General features: G+C 40.7%; 1 protein-coding gene across 2 annotated transcripts in view; it reads left to right on the top strand.

Moving 5' to 3' along the window:
* The first annotated feature begins 6,493 nt into the window (after window positions 1-6,493).
* Window positions 6,494-19,889, top strand: part of lin7a (lin-7 homolog A (C. elegans)) — a 30,256-nt gene continuing 16,860 nt past the window's right edge. For both annotated transcript variants that reach the window (XM_055006700.1, XM_055006701.1), the window contains exons 1-2: window positions 6,494-6,613; window positions 17,449-17,520. In XM_055006700.1, coding sequence (XP_054862675.1) covers window positions 17,461-17,520 — 60 coding nt within the window. In that variant the 5' untranslated portion in view covers window positions 6,494-6,613; window positions 17,449-17,460. The remainder of the gene's footprint in view (window positions 6,614-17,448; window positions 17,521-19,889) is intronic.

The following is a 19,889-nucleotide window of genomic DNA, read 5'->3' as shown; positions in this document are numbered from 1 at the left end:
TCATATGGGCAGAAATGAGGCTCTGTTTGTCTGAATGTCATTAACCTTATAGGGTTAGTTCACCACTTTTACATAACCTTCTGAGGTTAGCATCCTGCTTTTTATGGGAGTCCTTGCCCGGATGATGGGATTACAAGTTTCACAAACCTTTAGTGGTGTCAGATAGTAATTCTCCCGGTTTCTCAGGATAATGCACAAATTTTGCTGCAAGCAGTTTTCACTCGAGCTACACTGAACAACAATATATAGGCACAGCATGTGATGTTTTATTGAATTCTAGGCGTTCTTGTTTGACACGGAGGAATAGAGGTTTGTTGTTCCGACACACAGCATCTCTACAAAAAAATAGACTTCATGAAACAAGCAAAGTTTTTATTCCGAGGACAGTTTCAGACTTTTGAATTTATCTTGCTTTACTGAAAGCTGTTCTAATTTTAGTTGATTCATTTGTCTTAAATATTTTATGTAATATTTTTATTTTTTGATATTTTATTACTCTCTGTGTCTGTTATTTGTGTCTTACTGGGATTTATGAGGCCTTCATGCTTCAGTCTACTCCGATTTAAACTGAAAGTTGGTGGAAAGAAGTATGTAATTTATTATAAGTTCATAATGGGCAGATGGAGAACAGAATCAGAGACCAGAAATCACGAGTTCTAGTCACACATCTGCAACACATACAGCCAATAAGGTTGTTGATGCTGCTTGTTGAATGTTGTCCCACTCTTCCCGAAGGACTCGGTGAAGTTGACAGACATTTTGGCAAACAGGATCAGGATTTCTGAGATGACACATGGTGGAGTTGTGGAAATTGAAACACCTGGCTACTATCCTAAAAACTAACAACTCATTCCCGTCTTTCTCACGTCATCTGTAGCGTCGTGTTTGAATAAAGCTGCATTTTAAGGTGCCCTTTTATAGTCACTAGTCCAAGGAGTGTCTGCACATTTTTCTACCCATAACAATAGAAATTAGATGTTTTGCTTTTTCTCTGAATCAGAAAAAAGACCATTTGCATGCTGTGTTTATATTTTTGTTCAGTGTACTTTCTGCAGAAGAAATAGTCCCAATTAAAATGTGGTGCTTTGTGAATCATCCAGAGTAGCTAGGACACTGTTTTGGACATGAGATGTAACTATTGATTTTTCAAAATGCAATTTCTCAGCATTAAAGTCTAAATCCTATTTACCTCATTTGCTTTAGGCTGGAGGCAGAAATTATAGACCCAAAACTGCGAATTAGATGTTGACAGGTGAATTAAAAGCAAAGTTTTCTCAGACGCTGAGGCAGACACCGGTTAGCATTCAGAACAGTCAGCCCAGTGCCAGGGGTCATAATCAAGCTGGCAGAGTGTCCAAAAAGGGTCAAAAAGGGTCAAAAATAAACAGGGAGAAAGAGAGGAAAACAGACTAAAAGACTGGAATAGCAATTATAGACACATCCTGAGCAACCTGAAGATTTGCTAAATCTCTTTCCCAGAGGCTGATAGTCCAATTATGGTGAAGCAGTAGCAGTAACTAGACACAGCAAGCCCGTTAATATCAGGCTTTCTCTACATTTTTGAAATGGTGAAAACACAAAAGCAAAAGTGTAAAAAAAAAAAAAAAAAAAAAAAAGGATTGTCTGCTCCAATGTAAGCTGCAGATGTTGGCACCAACACTTGAGCTCAATGGCTACAGAAACGACGGACCATACAGGAATACACACAAATCACAAAGAGGCACCAGGGCAAACTGGTTAGATCAAATACCAGCCGCCTCGACTGAGAGTTTTGGTTGCAGATGTATACTCACGTGTGGTGATTGCTGGGGTCTTCTGGGAGGAGGAGTTGTGGTGGCGAACCAATCCAACGGGTTGGGAGATGTGGAGAACTAATCACTCCTCATGGGTGCCAGGTGAGATCTGGAGCTCAGTCTTCGGCCAGCTGGAATCAATCACCAGTTCTAAACAAACAGCCACCAGCAGCTGTAACATACATATTTTAAATTCATAAAGACAACATGTTAGCCATCAGTCACTTAAGAACCAATTTCAAGCTGCTGCTGCATCGCTAGAATGCTGATTATACAACGCCAGCATCATCTGACAAACTCAGCATAAACATGAGTTAAAAACAACTGTGCTGTGAATTTAGCAGTAGTTCCATGTAAAATGCCGCTCAGAGAGAAAGTTTAACGTGAAAGGAAGGTATGCCCAGATAGCTCAGCTGGCTGGCCAGGTGACCCATAAACAGCAACTATAGTCCCTGATACAGTGGTCATGGGTTCAAATCCAGCTCTTGGCCATTTTGCGCATGTCATTCCCCCACTCTTCTACTCATGTTTCCTGTCTCTTTCTTCACTGTCCTATATAATAAATACCAAAAACATAACTCTAAAAAAAGAAGTGAAAGAAAGTTCTCGCTCCACACAATCGCAGATACAGAGAGTTTTCTTCCTGAAAGGGGCATGAACAGCAGCAGCTGAACTGGATTCAAAGCGACAGATACTCAAAGAACCCTTTTAGAACTGGACTAAAACCAGGGCTTATACAGTCATGGTGAAATGAACCATCTTTGCAGTATTTTGTGTCAAAAAATGAAAGAACATGTAAGATTTAAATTATTTTGCTGAAAAGAGGCACCAATATGTGACCTTTGTTGGCCAAGGATCACATTGTTGGCTAACTACATTTGCTTGTGGGATTACATTAAAGAAAAGAAAAGCATCCACACCTGTGTAGCATCTCTCTACTGTGCAGAAGCTGCTCCTTCATTACTCCACCAAGGAACGCAGCGGAGTTATGTGACGATTGGCGTTGGTTTGTCTGTCTGTCTGTCTGTTAGCAACATTACTCAAAAATGGACTTACAGATTTGGATGAAATTTTCAGGGAAGGTCAGAAATGACACAAGGACCAAATGATTAGATTTTGACAGTAATGTGGCTTATAGTCTGGATCCACAGATTTGTTAAAGATTTCTGTATCATTGCAAGATAGCGGCATGGCGTCACTGTAACTACGACTACAAGCGAACACATGATTGCAATCCTACTACCAATTCACCGCTGTGGACCAAAAATTTTTGAAAGATTTCACCTCTCGGAAATTATACGACTGGGCAGCCTTGGAAGAGTGCTGTGCTCTCTGAATGCTTTTGCTTGTGCTAAAGATGTTGTTTGAACATTGCATCTGGTGTTCCTCATCCCTAAATCCTTTTCTCTTGTACTGTTAAAAGTGAAAACATGGTGGTTGAAAACATGAACAATCTCAGCAGGCCAAAGTGAATCCAGTGACCGATTCGGAGGCGTAAATGTGCCACTCCTATCATTTCACGCTGCTGGTGCTGAGTGAGAAAGAAAAGCCAGCCGGGCATAGCAACAGTAACTAGCTTGGCGGGGTTTGGTGAACAGACCCTCTGGGGATTAGAAGCAGGTGTGCAGGTGAATGCGGGGATCAGGTGAATGGAAGTGGCGGGAACACGCTGTGGGCAACTGCTGGTTGGACTGGAAGTGATAGGAACTGTGATTACTAGCAGGCAAAATCGAAGACAGACAGACGATGTGACGTTTTTATATATACACACACACACATGCGACCACATCTCAATACGATGCTCATACTTATTTGATTAATGGCTCATTAGCATTATCCTGAAGACTCTCATCTGCCAGTGTAACTCTCACCGGAATACTTCTCACCGTGGTCTCGCCGGGAACAGAACCTGCAATTCCGAGAGGATCAATATAATCCTCGGTGCTTTATTACAGAGCGCTTGAAATAGAAACAGCCACTGGATTTCTGCGAGGCAAGCTAATTATACACAGCATAAAGGTGAAATAATACAAAGCATTACTCTACAATATATGTGTGTTTCACATTTTCCTTGTATGGCTTTATACAGTATTCACAGCAGCCTGCGTTCAGGAAGAGCTCTTCTCTCTGTCGTTATTCGGTAATCCCAGAATTCAATATCATGTGTATATTACTAATGTTCACACAGTCACATTATAGATACCTGCCTTCCTTTTGTGGATAGGTTTTTGCGGAAGTTTGCTTAATATAAATCATGAAATTTTTGGTGTTTATCGTCAGGGTAGGTTTCCAGGAAATCAATTCAAATCAGTGTAATGTGTTATGAAATGATGGAAACATAAGTGTGGGTGTTTGTATAATGTCTCAAAGCACAGTGTGTGTTCATCACGACAAGAGATGTTGGTACAATCTTGCAGTGAGATAAGAGATCAGATTGTAGTCTCTGCTTGTTAAAACGTCAACAGAGGGGGCCATTCTCTTTACTGTGTAGATATAGGAGCGTTGAGATCGAGCTTAGCTGTTATTGGGACATTTCTTGGTTGGGTGGTGCAGTGGGCTGTCCAATGCCATTTTACTTTGTTAAATTGCGTCAAACCAACTAAAATCTTATCTATTTGCTGCACTTTGAGGTAAACAAGTCGTGTCTTCGCTTCTTTTTTTTATGCTATTTTTCTGGCTTGCATATGACGCACAAGCCTGAGTGGCTACTGTCAAACACTGCAATCTAGAGAATGTGTCCACTTGTGGCTGTTGTGTATCGATCGATGGCAGACAGGGTGACGGTTGGAAGCATAGTTGGAGCTTTGGGAGGGTCGTTAGAAAAAAAAAGATTCTGTTTTTGCTCAGTGTGGTGGCATGAATCTAAACCAGCTGCTCAGCTGTCAGTCAAAATGTGGTGTGGGCGTTTTGTTGCTGCTGGCCCATCATTTTAAATGAGCACGATAAACTCTTGGTATATGTTTATAGACACTCTATAATTTAGTCATTCTGGCTGTCCATATTGTAAATTTACTGTGTCGGTGTGCTCACAGCATCAACTGAACACAGTGTTTCTCCAGGGATCCTTCCTCTGATGTCTTCCTGAAGTTTCCTGCAGTTTTTATTCTTCTTCTGGGAGAGTTTTTCCTTGTGTATACTGAGCGTTAAATATGGAGGGTGCTGTTCAGATTGTCAAGCCACCTAAGGCAAAAAGGCAATTTGTAATATTGGTGTATATAAATCAAATTTGACTCGACTTAATTTGATAAACTGTGAAGTTAGCTGAAAAAAAGCATTTATTCCCAAAGCAAACTTTGAGCCCCAAGCAGTTTCTGGGCATTTTCTACTCTTGTTACATTTATAATCACTGTGGGATCTTTTTTAATTTTATTTAATGAAGTCCCGCAGTTTTAATATCACAAATTATAATTTTTAAAAAAGAGAAAAGAGGAGTTTTCTTTGACTATTCATGAATTTCTTTGACTATTTATTTTAGAATGTTTGAAAAAAAATTTAATCAAAAATGTGCAAAATTTTCAAAGTGTCCGTAGGTGTTGCTAATACTGGAAAAATAGATATTGACGTATTTAATTCTCAATTTATTTCCATACTGTGCAAACACAACCTGCCGTTCAGCTGAAAAGTCACTGAATTTTTGTTCCTTGACTCTTTGTCTAAGCTGAGTCACTAATGGTTTCACGGTTGCAGCAAGTCACACATAATTTTATTTTTTTTTTTACAGAATCTGGTTAGAGCAAACACTTCATTTTTGCCAGATTTTCTGTTTTTACAGTCTCTGACTCTGACTAATGGTGTGATTTTGGTGCTTGCAGCTTTTAGGGTTCAGAAGGTTAAAGAGTGCAAACATTCATTCATTATGTGTCAAGCTGATATGTTTAATTCATTCCTGTGTTTTATCATGTTGAAAATTGAATATTTTAACAGTTTGGACCACATGAAATGGAACTGGTGTTCCTTTTTTAACATTTTTATGTGAAATAATTATTAGTTAATCGACAAACTGCAGACAGAAAAATGAAAATAATCATTAGCTGTGGGTGTGATCTTGTGATAGCAGCAATAACAAGCCTCGGCAGTGTGTTTTGGTGTGAAACTCAATGCGGGAGAAACTGTAAAATTGCACCTGTCATCTGTCTTTGTGTGGCCACTGGTCTCTGGACGCACGAGCTGAATAAAACATGTTATTGACCCAACAATCCAAGTGCAGTGATTGAGCACCAAATCACTTCCCTCTCCTTCCACTATGTATCTCTACTCAGCCTGCCGGTTCCAGAGGACGAGAAATTAATCAGTCGGACTGGCGGAGTCGTTCAGCACAAGCTCATTAGGGGAGGAGAGCTCAGAAGACCTCAGTGTCACAGCCTCTAACTTAAGGCTCAGGGTTTAGTGTAAATACGTCGTAAAGCCGGCCGGTGAACACTCCATCCAGTCCAGGAAGTGTTCCTTTTGAACAAATGAGCCCTCGTGCACAGAGTTAAGCCAATGCAAACGATCCATGGGTGGGATTCTGTCTTTCTTGCAAGCGCCGCCGTCCGCTGAGTCTATTTCCATTGTTCCACCCATTGATTCGCTCGAGCGCCTTTGTCATGGCTGTGCTGTTAATGTAATTGAAAGGGGCATTTTTTTCCTCCTCTGTTCGTTTGGCGTGGCAAACCTGACACACACACACACACTCACACCCCTTTGTGTTCTCCCATCCAGATGTTGCCAGGGCTATCGAGCTGCTGGAGAAGCTGCAGGAGTCGGGCGACGTCCCTGGTCACAAGCTCCAGTCTCTGAAGAAGGTCCTTCAGAGCGAGTTCTGCACGGCCATCAGAGAGGTGAGTCGACTTTTTTCTTTTTCCATCTCTGAAACTCCCCTTCTTTTTGATGGCATTTCTCATACAGGCGCTGAAAAAAGCAATGTTGTTTTTGCGCCGGCCGCCCTATCAGTCATGAAGCTCAGCGCTGCGGTGATTTCACCTCAGAGCTGCTGTTGGTGAAGTTGCTGTTCTTTCAGCTCAGCAGTCATGGCTGCCGTGTTGTCTAACCCAACACTTTTGTACCTTTTTTTCCCTGTTGATTCCAATCAAACCACCAGAAGAACAAATCAAAACACTTCTAGGTGGAAAACGTACGATGGATTATACCACTGTGACAATGGTTGCACTTACATTTGAAGTATGTTGCAACTGAAAATTGGACGCTTGAGTCATTGTTCATTAAAATTGGGGCCGAAGCTTGACGAAATAGTTCTAGGCAGTTTTAGATGACAAATTATCTTACACAAAATCTAGTTTTTCATTGTTTTTCAAAATAACTGCAATAGAGTGAAGTGATACTTGATTGCTTTCTTTTGTTTAGTTCGGGTTTGTTGTTTGTTTATTGTGGAATTGTTTATGTTTTGTTTGGGGCTGATACGATTGCTTCTCGTTTTGGGGGTTGTTTTTGCTTTGTGTTGTTTTTTTTGCGGGGGATTTTTTGAAATGTCTTAGAAATGTCTTTATTTTTGAAAGAAAAGCATTTTTTTTCAGTGAAGTACAGTCACTCCTGTGTTCTAATGCTACATTGTGTTAGATAATGGTGTTGAAAGGCTCACTGATGATTAGAAAACCCTTGTGCAGTTATGTTAGCACATGAATAAAATTGTGACTTTTCATGGAAAACATGAAAACTTTTGAACAGTAGTGTATATAATACCAGGCACCCGATAACTAAGGTTGTAAATTCTACATCCTGGTGTGTCGAGAGACCCTGACAATAACAGAAAAGACCATCCCCTTGTTTCTTTACTTTCTTCACAGACCAGAATGTGTGTCTCTGAATGAGCCGTTCAGGTTTGCAGCCTGCGGTAGCATCACAGCCTCTTTTTCTTCTGAGAAATGTGTCAGCAGCAACAGCAGCTTAGTTGGATTTAAGGCTAGAGATGCTGAAACAGGGCTAACACCAGGGGTATTACAGGCATGATGGAAGGAACAGTCTGTGCAGTACTTCTAGCTGAAACTTGAAATACACACTCGTTCATCGGGGGTAAAATACTGGACCTTTAAAATGTTGTTGTTCCTTTTAATGAAGCCGATATTCACCTTGTGCTATTCAAATGAATCTGACCACTGATTTGATATCCAAACTTCCAGCTATTCAGTCAGCTGGTGCAACACGCTGCAACACAACCTTTTATTGGTGTTGCTTCATGTCCTGCCTAAAGGTGAAAGATAACACTCCCGGTTGGTGTTGTGTTCTCCATTGGCACCAGACTGTGCTCTCAGGTCACTGCTGGTTCTTTGAAACTCAACCCAACAGGAAGCTCGGAGCTGCAATAACAAAATCAGAGCATGTAGCTTGAAGTCGCCGTTGTGCTACATCAATCAACAGCATAATGAAAAAGTCATTTCGTCTGGAGCTGAACAGCTAAAATCAGAGACAGTATATTTCTGAGTGCATGAAAAATTCACTCGGAGCATTTAAATGATCACAGGGCCGGAAAACATTATGAGCATTTCATTGGGTTTGAAGGTTTGATAACCTCATTACACTGAATTTTAATTAAGCAAATCACTGTTAGAGATCAGTTTTAATCACATTTTACAGGGAAGAAGTAAAGTGTGAACTTTAAAAACAGGAGGTCTTTTTCTTCCCCTGCTCTTGTTAAAACGCCTTCAATCACAAACCAGCCACGAACCGATGTGTCATCCCAACATCATTCACCAGGAGGACGGGGGTGTAAAGCAAACAAGAGCGTTTGCTCTGCATGGCACGTCTACACAGCCTGATAATCACAGATCTTGTATATTTAGTGTCCTGTCGGTCATGGCGCGCTGTAGCATTACCCAGTGACATGAATTTGTTAAGCAAACAGCAGCGAGAAGAGCAGGGAAACAGATGACAGATGCCACAATGGCCTCTGTGCTGCGAGTTAATTGTAAACAAAGTGAACATGTAATTTGTCCTGGAACGAAAGACAATTAGAGGACTCGGGTGGTATGTTAAGGAGGGCTTCACATTATTTTCTTAAGGGAATTGAGTTGTAAATTTAAAGGATGTGTAATAAGATTTTACTGCTGCTGAGCACATAAAAGTAACCATAATATGTTTTAGGAGTGTTGATCTCTATCAATAAGTGAAGGATTTCTAGGCCAGCTGCTGAAATTTGTGCTTTATAAATTCATTTTCTAAGCCAAAAAACCCCGATTCTGTTACTTTCTGTTTGTTATTTTTATGGGCTAAACAAAATAATGAAGAAGGTCTTAAAATCTGAAAACACTGCAAAATTATGGCTTTGTTTTAGGTGGAGTGGGAGGAAGATACTGCACTATAACTAAATGTCACGATGGGAGAGTTTTTTGTGTTTTTAGTTAATAACTGGAAAAACTCAATGCATTTTGTGTTGTAAACCAGCGCTGACTTTTTCTGACCTTCGCTAGGTGAATTATGCTTGTTGCTTTTTATATATTATAGGGAAAACAACTGAAATATGTTCACAGATTAAAAAGTCTAATGCAATATAAGATATTGTCAGAAACATTATCAGTCCATTTAAAACCTGGCAGGATAGTGGTGAACCATCATCTTCAAGGAACAAATGTAGTCAGAACAAACTCTTAGATGATCGCAGGGAATCAACACTAGAACTCACGTCTATGTTTAATAGTGAAAGTAAGAGCATTTCCACATGCTCAATGTGAAGGGAACTCAAAGGACTGGGACTAAACAGCTGTAGCTCTAAGAAAACCACTGATTTGGTTTGCTAGGTAGCATAAAGATTGGACTCTGGAGCAATGGAAGAAGGTCATGTGGTCTGATGAGTCCAGATTTACCCTGTTCCAGAGTGATGGGGGCATTAGGGTAAGAAGAGAGGCAGATGAAGTGATGAACTCATCATGGCTAGTGTCTACCAGCCTGTGGGGGTTAGAGTTATGATCTGGGGCTGGTCAGGTTCAGCAACGTTATGTTCCCAAAGAATGAGGTCAGCTGATACCTGAATATACTGAATGACCAGGTCTTTCCATCAATGGAGTTTATCTTCCCTGATGGCATGGACATGTTCCAAGGTGATGATGCCAGGATTCATGGGGCTCACATTGTGAATGAATGATTCAGGGAGCATGAGACATCATTTTCACACATGGATTGTCCTCCACAGAGTCCAGACCTCAGCCCTATTGAGAAACTTTGGAATGTTCTGGAGCAGATTTTGTACAGGGGTCTGACTCTGCCATCATCAGAATAAGATCTGTGTAGTGATTGATTTCGGACACAGCCCAGGATTGTTCAGAGGGTTGACAAATAGTGGGATTTGACAAGACACTGGATTTGATACGCCTTCAAGGCTGCAGCTTAAACTCATGATTGTACAAGTTCATTTATTTTCCATCCCGAGTCTCGTCTTAACAATGTAAAGTTTGCCACTGCTGGCAATTAGGAGAAATCAGTTCTGACAGAATGTTAGGTAAAACTCAGTCTCATCCTCTCACTGTGTCCGGCCCTGTTCTGCTCTGTTCTGGTCGGCTCGGGGGAATCCTGCCACATCCTGGCACCGACTGCCCGTCTGGTAACTGGCTGACTGATGTCAGTGCCAGTCACTGGAGTGCAATGACAGAGATTCTCAGAAACCTCTGAAAAAGGGGCCTCAGCAACGGCCCTCTGATGAAAGCAAAGATGTGTTCCACTTCAGCCGAAGAGATCTGGCTGAACACAGTCACCAGGGAAACCATGAGAGACGCTCTGGGATTAGTGGGCAGCAGTCGAGGACGGCCAAGCTTTATAGTCGATTACAGGTTTGGGAGCGCTGATGATACAACAGCATCTCAAAGTGTGCTGAGCCAGCTGGAGGAGCATTTCTGAGTGCTGGCTACCGCATACTGTAGATTATTACTGTTATTACGCCGAGCATTAGAGGAGGTCTTGTGGATGAGGAGCACAGTTCTCAACAGCTGTGTCCTCCGATGCTCCGTTTGTGTCGGAAACAATTAGGAGACACAATCTTTGAGTGGAGGGGAATCTCAGTGGGAAAGCGGCAGTTAGGCTGGATTTAATGGGCTGATATGTCGAAGTCTTTTTGAACGTGTTTGTTTGTGACAAGATAAAGCATTTACAACCACAGGGTTCGCTTTTCTATCGGATCATGTGTTCCTCTCACACACAGCACGCTTCTATTGCAACCTCTTAATAGGAACCAAAATTAATCTGTTTACCTCAGTTTGTATATGTATTTATACTTATATTTTTATTTATTTTTGGCATTTCTGCCTTTATTATACCAGAAATGAAAAATAAGAAACTGCAGCAGAGGGATCAAGGGTTGAATGTATGTGTGGGATGTAGTTTTCTCAGGGAGTGATTGATTATCTGAAACCAAAGCAGTTTTTGGGTGTTTTTGCTTCTGTCACATTTTTACTAACTGTAGGCTCATCCTTCACTGCAATATAAAGTCCTGCACCCCCATTTTAACAGTACAACCATGACTGGATATAGAAAGTACTTTGAACATGTCTTCTGTGATTTATGACACAGTTACAATGTCATAAATCATAAAAAAGTTACATTTCTTTGATTATTTGTTTGGCAAAAATAAAGAATAAAAACAATTCAACATGTACAGCAGTTCTCCAGTCCACGTGTTACCAGTACTGTAAAAAACAAGTGTGACTCTACATGCTGTAGATATTTTACTCCTTACATATTTAAATTGTTTCCATGCTTGAAGGGGTTCAAAGCAGAGTGGTCTAACCCACGAAAAATTTGAATGGACTTTCACATAGTTTCTGTACTATTTTATGGTCTAAATATAACGTTACAGTGGTGCTTCCAATGTTAGAAAACACAAAACTTTGAACCCATTTTCTCAAAAACTACAGAAAGTAGGTTAGACCACTCTGCTTCCGATTTTTTTGAATCTGAGTAATATCCCACCACGGCAGGAAAAAAAAAAACACTTTCAATCACCATGAAATGATAACGATAACTTGGACAACACATCACCATTGTGACGGAACACCAATTTCATGCAATTGTGAAGTCACTGAAAGTTACTTTTCAAAATATAATAACAGCAATTTTAATCCAGGAACTGCCAGGAAGTGGAAAAATATGTCAGTTTTAAAATTACGACTACATGCTGTGTGGTAAAGTCCTTTAACAAGAACTTCCTCCGCTTTACAGCTTTTTCTTAATCATTGCTATTCATTTCTATACAATCATATTCTAATTCAATCTGACTGCGCTTACTTCTCTTTTCTGTATGCCATCTATCACTGTTAACTGCTTTAAAGTTACGAGATCCATAAAATGTAGGTCAAACTGAGAGTCCAACCCAGTGATATGATTCCACGGGGGCTCACATGCTGGCAGGCTGGACAAACTAATCTCGTCTATAGACTACAAACTCCACTGTACGTCCATCAACAGAATGTACAAAACATGAAGCGGCCTTGTTAATGATGACAAGCCGGCTGTCAGAATGACGAATGGACGGCAGGGAAAAGAGCCAATTCAGCAGCGACGGGCTAAATGACAAAGAGTCCGGTTGTCTTTTCTCGGTACGTTCATCAATGGCGATGGTGGTGGTTGGGGGGGTAGAATCTTGTGTTTCCGCGTTAGTCTCACTGCATCACCCTGAATGAGTTGTCAGGGTCAATCAGCCTTGCAAATGGGAAAGGAAGGACACAAGACGAGATGACTGGAAGAGCTAACCAGCTGGAAATGATGGAGGGGGTGGAATTCGCAGTATATTGGGTTAGAGGAGTCCCACTTGACGAACACAGGAAGCGCTGCGACGCAGGGCCGGCAAGATTGCATCTTTCATCAGCTTCGAAATTTGCAGTTGATTTTCTACCCCGGCAGAGGTTTTCAATCAGCGTAACTGACTGTCTTTTTTGGTGCAAAAGCGAGGGCGGAGGATTTGTGTTGATTCTATCACGGCGCCTCCACCTCCCACGTCACATTAACCTAAAGGATGAAAGGTGCGCCGAGGCAGACATGGGTGTCATGGGTAGCTCGGTTTTGTAAAGTCATGCAGCGGTTTTCATCCCTTTCCAACCACATCAACCAGGCTGCGACCTCTCTCTCTCTCTGTTTTCCCCATCCCCCTCCCAGCTCTCCATCTTTCAGCAGAGAAAACAGGAAGCCATGGTTACAAGCAGCATCACGCCAGCCTGCCCTGTAGGCATCTCTCACTCACTATTCTCAGGCTTTGTGGCGTCCTCCTTGGAGGTGCCGGCGCTCTAATAGAAAGAGTGTGTTTGTTTCACTGTTACGTCCAGGAATCTCTGTGGTAAACTAAACAGGACGGAAACATGCAGCTGGACGGACTGTGTTGGTGTTGTAGAGAAGGCACAGTGAAGACATTAGGCGAAAGAAAAGAGGAATTGAAACGATGCCTGCAGGACAACTGGCCTTTTTTAGAGCAAAGTGCAGCCACCACAAGAGAGGAGGCTGACATTCAAAAGCACACAGCTATTTGTTCCATTCTATGGCTCTCATTCAGGATAAATGCGCACAGAGATACCGAGTGTGTGACTTGTTTCACCGTCTCTAGAGCTCTGCGATAAAATTCTAATTTCAATCTCATTTCCGATGCACAAAGAAAATTAAATATGTTTAATAAACTAGGTGGTGCGGCGGTTCGTGCTGTTGCAAACCTGGAACCTTCCTCTCTGAAGCTTTTCTTTCCACAACTCTCCACAGGAGATGTAGCTAATGGATGCTTTCAGGAGCAGCAGGCAGTTGTGTTTATCGAAAAGTTTGGATGAACCCACAGCAGAAATCTCTCTCAGCACTGCCTGGTGAACACAGTGGACCATTCAGCTAAATAACACCTTGATATTTCCCTCAGAACTATCAAGAACGTGAATATTGGACTTATTTTGACCAAAAACATGAACCCAGATGAAACCTAATGTTGCTTTTCTGTCTTGGATTCCACATACACTACCGTTCAAAAGTTTGTCACACAGACGATTTCAAGTTTTCCATGAAAACTCACACTTTTATGCATGTGCTAACACAAGGGTTTTCTTGTGATAGCACAAGAAATGGTGTTTCTTTCAACACCATTAACTAACACAATGTAGCATTAGAACACAGGAGTGATGGTTGCTGGAAATGTTCCTCTGTACCCCTATGGAGATAGTCCATGAAAAATGTTCAGCTTGAATAGTCATTTACCACATTAACGATGTCTAGACTGGATTTCTGATCAATTTAATGTTATCTTCATTGAAAAAACTGCTTTCCTGTCAGTTTATACTTTGCTAGAATGCTCTGGAACATGGTGGAACTCATCAGGATCAATTAGAATGGCATAAATCTGCATTTTCGCAAATATTTGTGACAATTTTAAGGCACATGGACTATTTTGGATGTGCAAATTTTAGAAAAAAATGCTTTAAAATGGGGAACATTGTGAAATCTATCATTGACATCTGTTTTACCAATTTCTCTCACTTTTTTATGGCGTATCCAGCCAGAAGAAGCACATTTTTAAAATAAAAGATGAAAATTTGGCATAATTTTGGGTTTAAGACTGATTCAAGAACTAACATAACTGCACAAGTGTTTTCTAATCATCAATTAGCCTTCCAACACCATTAGCTAACACAATGTAGCATTAGAACACAGGATGATGGTTGCTGGAAATGTTCCTCTGTACCTCTATGGAGATATTCCATTAAAAATTTCCAGCTAGAATAGTCATTTACCACATTAACAATGTCTAGACTGGATTTTCAATGGGGAAAAAAATGCTTTTCTTTTAAAAACAAGGACATTTCTAAGTGACCCCAAACCTTTGACCGGTAGTGTATCTACATGAGTTGCTATGATGTGAGTAGAATAAAGTAATGTTATGGTGAAGGTCCGTCCTCACCACTGCACATGCACCAGTCAAAGTCAACTGGACCCATGTTGGTCTTTTTTAAACTTTTTAAACTTTTTTTCCCCCACAGCTATAATTAATTAGACCTTCAGCTGCAAAATAAGTTTAAAATTGCCTCAGTGATGGATCCTGAGAGACCTGAGAGATTTCTTTTTAGTATCATTATTTTTCAACTCTCTGCTGTGCCACTTTTTCTCAAGTAGGTGCCAAATATTGCATAAGCTTTGCAGCTCTGTCTGTAACACTTGTAATGTTTGAGCAGAGCTATTACTAAACATTTACATAACGGAGACCAATGTTTGAAGGCGCAAAAGGCATTATTTTAACAGACAGATGAAGACACCACGTTTACAGATTCCATGTCAGCGAAGCGCTAAGAGGGAGAGACGGTTGCAGAGTGAATAAATAGATGTAATTAGCAGTTGCAGTCGAGTTTATTGGGCAAAAAAAAGAGAAATGAGGGGAAAAGGAGGCAGCTCTACAGAGAAACAGAGGCGAGGGAAACCTTTTGTGGCATTTACAAAGCTGTGCTCAGCCTCAAAAAGTGCAGAGGTGGAAGAAGTTCTCGGGGAAAAAGGTATCATTTGGGAGCTGTGTGGACTCCAGCCTCCTCCTCTCAGAATGCATCAGCACCATAAATCTACAAAAACGTGTCGGAAATGTAGCGCCGCACTCTCAAAAGCCACTCATTTGGTCTTTGAGATTCATGAGCAAACAAGCCGACAGAAGCTCAGGGATATTTTTCTTCCCCGCTCTGAGATCCCTACATACAAATATCTCACGGTTTGTATCCTGTAAGTGTACACGCCCTTTTTGATGATTCAGAGAAGCGAGGCCTTTGTAATGTTGTTCTGGGGCACGTCGAAGCTTCCGACAAGCTGCTTTGCTTTGATGAAACACGTTGTCTGGTGAGCGGAAACACATGATTAAAATTCACTTCGGAGCCGCATTATCTAAGATGTCGTAGATAATGGTTGTGTTTGTTTTGACACTGAAAGTTTGGGAAAAATGTGCAGTTTCATTTGTCTCAGAGTTTGCTCATTTGCTCAGTTAACTGCAAGTGCTACGCAGTTAAAACGAGGAGATGCGCTGGCGCTTGGAGATTTGCCCACGAAAATCATCAGATTTTTTTGCTGTAATTTATGATTTTCATCCAGAAGCTCAGCAAAAAAAAAACATTTCCTCTGTGACTTCTTGTCGTCGCCCCATACGCCTAAATCATCTCAAACCCCCCTCCTCCTATTATACTGATCATTATTTGGAAGCAGCAGATATCTGATTACCTTCCCCGGAATACATTAGTCGGATATGCCTAATATATGCCACATCTGACTGTGTTTAAAGTCTCAAAGCTGCAGTGCACTAGCTTGGCAGAGGTACGTTTGAATGACTGCATTAAAAACAGTCTTTCAGAAAAGAGGTAGTTTGGTGTTACAGTGCATTAACCACACATCGTCATTCAGCACGGCCTCCTTCTCTCTTTTATTCTTTGAACAAGTTCAGTTGTAAGGTGTCCTTTAAAGCCACATGTTAACTGGAAAGGTCAGCTGTCTGCGCTGATTCTGTCTGCTTCAGCGAATAGGTAGAAAACCTTTTTATTCATCTGACTGGACGTACAGCAAGACAGTAATTTAGTCTCTGCGGTAATGTATTATGATTTGTTCTGTGGAGACTTTTTGTGCTGTCGTTTACCTCAAGACCAGGTTATGGTTAGTTAGAGTCCATATTATGTTTTTTTGTGTGTTTCTGTGCTTGTAAAATCTAGGGAAAACCTACAAATACCCACTGAATTTACGGCTCCTTATCTGCCTGAAATGCCTCGTTTTGAAGTCCAGGCTTTTCCTCTGTTACGCAGTGACATCATCATGTACCTCATTTGCATAAAGTCCACCTATCAGCTAGTCTGACATAAACTCAAACAAAGACTGAGAACTTTTCTTGCAGTTCACCATTTTTTCTTTACTATAGCAACTTCTGCTAGAGCTACACCCTTATATTGAGACATCTGAGTGTGCACCACCTAACTAACATGACCTTGCTTTGTCGGGACAGCTGACAAATCAGAGCTGAGATAGATTGTCAGGTGGGAGGCCTTAAAAAGACAGAAAATGTGTTTTTTGAACATAAAGCATTGAATTATATTCTAGTAGACCCCAAAATTAAAATTATAACCCTTCAAGTAATGACAATATGGGCTCTTTAACATTTACTTTTCTTATTTGTCATTGTGCTGCACAAATATAGAACAGCGAGATTAAGTTGACATTACAGTGTACATTTTTGCATTCAAACAGAAATGGTTAAAAAAGAAATATATTCTAGTTGCCAATAAGATGGGTGCTGGATCAAAAACATCCAGAAAGAAGAATTTTATTTGCCAGCAGAGAGAAAGGAGCTTAACGGGAGCTTTGCGCCCTAAAACATCTTTAATACATTAGTTGAAATAGTCCTCTCTAAGTGTCTAGATGCAACAAGTCTCATTTATTTGATCTGCTGCTGATAATCCCAATGTGTTCGCAGAAAGTCCTTTTAATGGATTTTATGCCGCAAGGTGTAATTGAATTAGATAAAACCTTGTTATTTTCATATTTGCACTTTTAGATGGTACATGTAGTGATAGGATTTCCGTGTGCCGTGTGTTTCCCATCAGTCAGCCTGGTATAATGCAGTACGAGTGTGTGCAATCAGCTGTGAAGGGAGGAACACCGTTATTTGACTATGGAAATGAAGCGTTTGAGCTCAGATGCAGGGTGCTGATTTCATGTGTAATTATAACACCTGTCTCTCTCCGTCTCTTTTCAGGTGTACCAGTACATGCATGAAACAATTACGGTGAATGGCTGTCCAGAGTATCAGGCGAGGGCCACAGCCAAGGTAAGAACTGCACCGAAGACTTAGGTTCACATCTGTTATTCTCAAGGAAAAACATCATATATCAGTAATGGGCAGCGTAACAAATGAGCGGTGTTAATCACATTATCCCATGATATCATCCTCATCATTCCTTCTGGGCAAAGAGGATGAAATTAGCTAAGTATCCTCTTTGCTAATGTAATGGTCGTCATTAAGAGTGTGTGCTTGTGTGTAAAATAAGTAGTAACACAAGTTTCATAGGAATAAATCCCCCCCAAAATTGGAAAAACTATGGTTTATATTGCTCGCTTTGTCTTATTCATTTATTTTATTGTTTGTATGTTGATATTTTTGATTCTGTTGAAGGTTTTTTTCTATGTATTTTCTGTTTTAATCACATTTTTGTTGCTCTTTATCACATTTTTATCATCTGTTTTAGCTAGTTTTTCAATCTAGTATTATTCAATTCGGTTCCGTTTTATCGTTGACCTGTCAGTGACCACTTTAAACTGCGTTAAACTACTTAAAATGTACCGTTTTAAAAGTTTGATTCACTGTCAACAGCTAAAGGACTTTCTCAGCTGTATTTTTGCTGGTATCCCACCTTCATTCTGTTTTGTTTTGGCTGCTCGGATCAGAAGTGCCTGAATAGCACTTGGCTTTTTGCTGTAGCTATTTGTGTTCACACAGATGTTTCTGCTTAACTGATAATGTGAGACGCGCTCGCAAATAACTCCAAATAACCTTCAGTTTTATGTAAATTATATCTGATGCTTTTCTAACTGCAAGCTAACACAGAAGGCACATTATCTGACTGCAGAGATCTCAGTCCTCATTTGCTGCTGCTTCTCTCTTATTGCATTAGATCCCATAGAAAACAACACAACACACGTAAACATTATCCGTCACGGAATGACTAAAAGGTGGAGACCAACTAGTGCTGGATTTTGGCAGAACCGATTTCGATTCCAATATTGATATAATGTATCAGCCAATACTTATTATATATACAGTGTGTCTTCAGTTTTGAATAAATCCCCAACAGTGTCACCAGCGAAGCACCCCCACACCATCATACCTCCTCCTCCATGCTTCATGGTGGGAACCATACATGTAGAGACCATCTGTTCACGTTTTCTGCGTCGCACAAAGACACAACGGGTGGAACCAAAGATCTCAAATTTGTACTCATCAAACCAAAGCACAGATTCCCACTGGTCTAATGTCCATTCCTTGTGTTTCTTAGTAGGGAGGTTAAGTCCAAAAAATAGGCCTTTGACTTCAAGTCATGATGCAAAGGTCCCCTTTGGTATGGAAGTACCTGCGGGTCGTACAAATACATTTATCCTAAGACACAAGTGAGATCACACTTTGTATCGGAAATAACTTGTTTTTTCAAAAATTGACGCCAATGCGCTGAAAATACTCTTAAGCCCATATCTTTGCTTCTGTTATGGGTATAATGACAAATTTGGTGTCAAAGTGTACATTTTGGGGGTCAAAGAATCCAATAAAACGGATTTCAAGTTTAAAAAAAAAAAAAAGTTTTCCCCTTACCATGACAATTGATTTTTTTGTGAATGTTCTTAAACATTAACATTTTTTTTTCCCCACCAAAAAATGTTCAAAGATTTCCCAAAAATGTTGAAAATGTGGACATCAGAAGTTTCACTGTGACAGTATATATTTTTTCCCACATTTTCAAATTTTAAAACGGGTCAATTTTGACCTGCAGGACGACACGAGAGTTAATAAACGCCGCTGTCAGACTGGATGAAAAATCACCTTCTGGAACAATATAGCATATATTTGTTTTGACACATTCAAATCAAGATGAATATCAATTATGGCACACTTTGATATTTAAATACAGTCTACTGCTTATGACAGATGCGTTTGATGACCGATCATATCTGCTCACAAATTAATTTTGGGAAGAGCTTTTTGTTGCTTGGAAAACGTCACATCCACGTGACGGGTGAAGGACATGATGAAAACATTTGAAGGTGACGCGTGAGTTGAATGAGAGAGAGATGAGCTTGACCTGCTGGATCTAAGCAGGACTTTTCATCAGCACCTCGCCCGCAGGCTTTTATGAAAGAAAACAAAGGCAGAGGGTTTGTCTGATTCCGTGTGAAGAGGAGGACGAGGAGGATGAGGAGGATGAGAAGCGAGGAGGAGAAAAGATGAGAGCGCTCGCGTGTCCTTCATCGGCTCCGTGTCCGGCCGAGTCCACTCATCTCCTGCACATCACAGAGTGGGTGGACGATGTGAATAGAAAAGGATAACAGAAACAAAGGGGGAGCGTATCTTTGTGTATGAACACAGAGCGATTGTATGAGACTTGAAACGATGAGAGCCGCTGACCAGAACCTTTTCTCTTTTGCTGG

The sequence above is a fragment of the Amphiprion ocellaris genome, chromosome 21 (genome assembly GCF_022539595.1).
Source record: "Amphiprion ocellaris isolate individual 3 ecotype Okinawa chromosome 21, ASM2253959v1, whole genome shotgun sequence".
NCBI classification, from domain to species: Eukaryota; Metazoa; Chordata; class Actinopteri; family Pomacentridae; genus Amphiprion; species Amphiprion ocellaris.
The sequence above is the reverse complement of the archived record's forward strand: the minus strand, read 5'-3'. Positions and strand labels throughout refer to the sequence as shown.